The sequence below is a fragment of the Colletotrichum lupini genome, chromosome 7, assembly GCF_023278565.1.
Source record: "Colletotrichum lupini chromosome 7, complete sequence".
NCBI classification, from domain to species: Eukaryota; Fungi; Ascomycota; class Sordariomycetes; order Glomerellales; family Glomerellaceae; genus Colletotrichum; species Colletotrichum lupini.
In genome coordinates this window covers 1,263,029-1,269,028 of record NC_064680.1, presented here as the reverse complement: position 1 = coordinate 1,269,028, position 6,000 = coordinate 1,263,029, and the positions used below count along the sequence as shown (strand labels likewise).

The 6,000-nt window shown below is 39.0% G+C and overlaps 1 protein-coding gene across 1 annotated transcript; it reads left to right on the top strand.

The window, feature by feature from the left end:
* Window positions 1-1,293: 1,293 nt before the first annotated feature.
* Window positions 1,294-1,945, top strand: CLUP02_13396 (uncharacterized protein; the record flags this gene model as incomplete). Its single annotated transcript, XM_049292335.1, has 4 exons — window positions 1,294-1,338; window positions 1,386-1,473; window positions 1,586-1,817; window positions 1,888-1,945. 4 exons carry the CDS (start codon window positions 1,294-1,296, stop codon window positions 1,943-1,945), a joined length of 423 nt encoding a protein of 140 aa, XP_049149481.1.
* Window positions 1,946-6,000: the final 4,055 nt, after the last annotated feature.

Here is a 6,000-nt window from a genome sequence, read left to right as displayed (position 1 = left end):
TTATTTATATTATCTTATTAAGTAATTTTATATATATATTATATTATATTTTCTTTAGTTTAAGGAAGTATATCGCATTTTATTTTCAATATATAACGCCTTTTTTAAATCTAGCGTGTGCAGTATAAATAGTACTTTATTTAAAAAAAAACGATTAAAAATATTCTTAAAACGTTTTTAAAACGTTTTTAAAATGTTTTTTTTTAAATAACCGGACTTACTTAATAATCTTTTTTATAATATTAAATATTTTAACTCTATTTCGTAATATATTATACTTCTTAACAAGGTCCTTTAAAATAATTATATAATAAAAGTCGTTATAAGGTATATATAAATAAGCTTTATTACTTTAATAAGTATAATAATATCGTATTATAAATATATCTCTTAAAATAATACTAATTATTAAAAAACTAATAATACCTTATCGGGTATTATATTAAATTTACTATTCTTTAATAATTCTTAATATTAAAAAATAAAAAGTTAAATATACTATATCCTATAGCCGCTCAATTTCTTTTATAAATAAGGCTTTAGTTAAGATAATAAGTATATCTTTATTATTAATAGTTAGAGGAAACTTAAGTATATTAACTATATATTAAAGCTATTATATTATAATAATACCTCGGTTATTTTAAGTTTTAGTACGGATATTTAAGCTATTAAAAATAATAATATAATTATCGGAATTATTATTTATAACCTAAGTATTATATTAATATTTAGTATAAAAATCTAATTTATATAATACTTACTTATTTAATTAACTCTTCATAAATAAAAGCTTAATATTTATAAAAATTAGGATATAAAATAAATACGCTATTATAATATAAATCTTTTTAAATATTTTATAATAAATTAAATTCGTTTTACTAAAATAAAAGTATTAAAATAATATTATTATTATATATAATAAATAAGTCTTATAAGAATAATTTTATAAAATTAGTAATAATAAGCGAATTTTAGTATAATTAAAAAGAGATATAATTAAGAAATATTTTTAAAATAATTTAGTAAAGCGTAAAATAATATATTCCCTTATTATATAAAACTTATAATATTTAAATTAATAATTAAATAATTATATAATAAAATATTTCTAGCCCTTAATTAGCTAAAAATTTACTCAGGGATCTATTAATAACTAAGTACTTACTATTATGCACGGGACTCTTACCTTAACTAGGGGGGGTCATTATTAGTTTATCAAATCACTCTACATCTCGTCCCATCCCAGTCGAACTGCTGTGCTTTCTCAGCTAAACATACCTCGGGAGTATGGCAAACAGAGATCAGTTCACACTGCGATACATCTCGCGACGGGTAAGCCAGCATTGGATTCAATGGGCCCAACGACTTGAAATCGATAGCAACAAGTCTCGGCGAATCCTCGTCGTCGGACATGGTTTCTCATCAGCTTTGGCTTAGTCAACAGCTACGCGCAAACATCATCGAAGAGTGAGCGTTCTAAGGGATCAACATTGCGGCCACGGGGGTTTCTAATGCAAACCTAATACCGAGTATTCAAGGCTCGAGAGATGATGATAATAACGACGCGCCTGTTATTCAGCTCGCTTGACGCGACTTACAAAGTCAAACTCGGACAACCCAAATCGGCTACATGGTCCGCCCTGCTCCTTGAGACTGTCGCTGGTGGAACATGCTGCATTCACGATCATCAGAGCGAGATGGGGCTCACCATCCCGGCGCGCCCAACGCCGTCCCGAGATGATCGTCATGACGAATGGACAGGCCTACCCCTTGGCGCAGCCTACTTGTTGCTACTCTGCAGGTTGGACGTTGTAAACGCGCGTTGAAATTACGAAGAGACAATACAGCTGCGTTCATGTGCCTCGCTCCAAACCTCCAAAGTGATGCGAAACACCCCTTTGACGTCATGCCTTTTGCCCCCACGCCTGTGGCAGAATAGCGACCGCAGGACGGACTGCACAATGCTGCAATCGGGCACGTGGCACGTCACATCATCACTCCATCGCCATTGGCCCCCGGCGTCTCGAAATAAACGGCCTTGAACCATCTCCTGAGTCGACCGTTTGGATGGCAACACGACAATAGTGCGGACGTTTAATCACAACGTTGACGAGCCAGTCGGGCGCTTGCCTCCTTGAGCCGCGGCAACGTATATCCTGACGTCGCGAGACCATCCTTTACGGCAGTCTCTCCGAACCCATTTGCGGCGGGTTGCAGAACTCTTCAGCCATAGGACCGTTTGCCCCGGCACCTTTTGGAACAACACTGCAGACAAGTGAGTTTCCACAAATTCCGAGGCTGCAATGTCCACTATGAAGTCATTATAGTCAGGGCGGGCTGGGCCATCTTGTTTCTCACCCCGGAAAATGCACCTTGCTAGGATCTTTAGATCAGCATTGGGGTTTCCTGACCAACGGGTTCCTGATACGGGCCTGGACGTAGCATCCATAATCTGGCTCGATATCTGCAACAAAGATACTCAAGTTTCATCTGCTGCTTCGAGGCCTTGAAGGATCGTAGTCTGAAGATCGACTTGAAGTTAGACGCCATGTCATTTGAATGTTCAATTTGATATTACAATGCGCAGGCTCTACCTACTCGCATTCATCCACCGGTTGGGCTCCAACTTACACAGGCTCAGAGATCCACAGTTTAGGCTTTGGTGGTTGGGCTGAAAATCGCGGACTACCTTTAAACAGGACTTGAAGTCAAGGAAGGCACTGCAATATCCTAGACTTTTCATGCGATTGGAAAGCTTCGAGGGCCTACGCTTCAGATCACAGGAGGCGCTGGCCCATTCCGCTGCCTGACAATGCTGATCAGCAGCCAGGGGCGCACAGCTTGAGTGCATAGTCGTCCCAGCTGCCGGAGTACTTCACGGCAGGCGGGTACGGCCCTCTCGTTACATCTTCTTGTCGCTCTGTGGTGAGTGGCTGAAGCACGGCCTGAGTCGTGGACCACCTTGATATCTATGTAATTGCAAGACATCGCGGAACCTTTGCACACGCAAAATGTTGTGCAATGGGGCAAGACGCCCGGGTGGCCGTGGACGAATATAGACTTCAACTTCGCAATATGCGGTTCACAATTACCATCAGCCATTGAGCGCCTTTTTCCTGTCATTCGCCTTCTTCATGATATGAACTCGTCACTAAATTTGGTGTCAGAGTAGGGAGGATTCGATGATGGCATGGTGAAGTCACAGGGGGGAATCATGCCCTTTCCTCTTCGTGCTGTGCCGCCGACGCGCGCCCGCACTCAGCGGCAGACCGGTGGGCGCAGGTATATCTGGATCTCGGAGGGAGTGCCAGCCCTCATACTGGTGGTATCGGCAGAGTGAATGGGTTCCGAGCGAGCAAGAGGGTATCAGGCAAGCCCGCCGCGGGGCGTGAAGCACGAGTGAGGAGGGGTGATGGGCGCAAGTACGGCCATCTATGTCCCTCTGGAGCTGGTCACCGCATTGACCAGCGTGGACTTTGGGTACTGTGTACTGCCCATCCGTAACGCCCTTCCGGGTCACGAGTAAAGTGCAACCGCTGAGGAAAAGAGAAAAGATCTGCCTTTGGCGGAGGGGTGTCGATCGGCTGCTGGAATCGCCATTTTGGGTGGACTGGAGGTTGCGGGGGCGGGGGGGACCGGGGCGGAATTGTGATGTTTGTTCAGGAGGTGTCAAGAGTCATGGGGGGGTTACGGAGATTATTAATTCGAAATATTGGTGTTTTCCACTCATGAGGACTTTGATTTGGTCGATCGATATGATTGATCGGGTTGATCTCCGTGGTCTTTGAATGACATCAATCTGAGTACATCGTATCTGAGAAAGGGCAAACGTCAGAAGGATGGGTCAATAAATTGTCCCATCGGAGGGTTTTGTGGTATGTGTCGGATTGGAAGTCTAATTCGACCGCGGCATACAGCCGACTGCGCAGGGGCTAATTAGGGGCCCTATTTACGATTATCGTAGCTAGCCCAACCTACGGTTAGAACCTCCTTTTTATACCTACTACGTAGATATTTATATAGTTTAATTAATCTCTTCGTTAACTACGGTTCGAACTAACTACCCTATAATAGGGATACTAATATTAATTAGTAGTTAAATTCTATTATTATAGATTAGTAAGGTATCTCGCTATATAAAAAAGACGACTTTTTAATACCGCACGAGATAGGAGATTCGTACTAATTAACCTTATAAAAGTAGACGAAAAAGGAGGCGATTCTCGAATACTATACGGAATCGAGTAATTATAGCCCTTTATTACTTACGAAAAGTTAACGTTTACTATATTAAAATACGTTAATTAACGGAACCGCTTAAGTAACTAGCTTTTTATTATTGCCCCGAGTAGCTTTTTTATTAAATAACTTTTCCGCGGCCGGCCCGCAATTAAAAATTAACTAGTTAAATTAGAAGAAGGAAATACCTACGTAACGACTACTTACCTAATTAATTAATATAATAAACGAGCTTAATAGTATAGTATAAAAGAGTACTGCGCGATTAAAAAAGGGGATCTCTAAACGTAAATATTCTTATTTAGCGGCGAAGGTAACCCTATGGGAGCTATTAAGCTAAGAGATCTACGGTATATAAAAAAGTCTATTATTATAAGGATTTTATAAGTACGACCTTAAGCCCGCGATCTAGACGACCTCTTCGTAGCTCCCTTAACTACCCCCCGGGTATTACTTAGGAATATAATATAGGGGACGGTTTAATAAGGGAGGAGGGGATTAAGAGGTCTTAATAGTATCGAATTAAGAGTATTACGGATCTTAGAGATTAACTTAGGAAGAAAGTAGCTACCCTAAAGTAGTCCTACGACCTCCCGCTAGAGTCACTATTAGCCTAAGAAAAGGCCAAAAGGATAAGGATCTAAGGGGAGGAAAAAGAATCTTCTAGAGGGCCGCTAAAGGGCTTCTTTTTATACTAGCTCCCGGCGCGAGATTACTAATTTCGAGAAATTAACTAAGTAATAAAAGGGATCGCTAGTAAGCGATAATTGCCTAATTATAATTAAGCTACGAAAAAGACTACTTAAAAAATATAAAATAGGGTACTAAGAGGCTATAAAAGATAAGATCTCTAAAGTATTTAACCTTACTACGTATAAGTAATAAGTAGGTATTTTCGGTAAGTCTTTAAAATCTACGATCTTATAAAAAAGAGGGCTTAACTTTGTTAATTATACTTAACGGCCTATACGGTTCTTAATAGCTTATATAGCTCTTCTATAAGCCGCACGGCGTCTATTTTTAACTATTCTTATAGAATACCGCCCTAGAAAAGGTAGGTTAAAGAAGGAAGCTATTTAGAGATTATAAAGAGCACGAGGCTTAGGAGGTTAAAAATATATAAGATAGCGGAAATTAGTAACTGGTAAAGATCCTGAGACTAATTACTATATCTTCTTATAGTAATATAAACATTTACCGCTATTATTATAAAAAGGGACTATTAAAACCTACCCTTTTATACTAGATAAAAAGGAGGATTTTAGTAGGTACGATAGCTAGCGATCTAAAAAGGTAGTAATAATCGCTAGAAATAGTAAAAACAAGAGTAGTAGCGAGATAGTAAGAGGAAGTAGGAATCTCTTAGACCCCGATAAATTCGTTAAGTAGCAAAAGTACGGATTTATTATAACTAGCGCGCGGATTAAATATATCCTTGTTAAGATTAAATACGTTAATAACTATTAATATAAGTATAAGCTAGAGCACGACCCTTAGCGAGTTAGGGTAAGAAAGAAGAAGACGAAACCCGATTTTAAATAAAATCTTAATCCCTTATAAGTAAGTAAATATTAACCCGGACTATTAGGGGACGTAAATATATAGAATTGCGGATTGGCCTAACGGTAAGTAAATTAATACGGTATTAATCTATTTAACTAAGGTCTATAAAAAAAAGGGGCTATAGGGGTAACCCCTATTCTACGAGATCGCAAACGACCTTAGCTACTAGCTAGATAAATAGTTCGCGAGTAT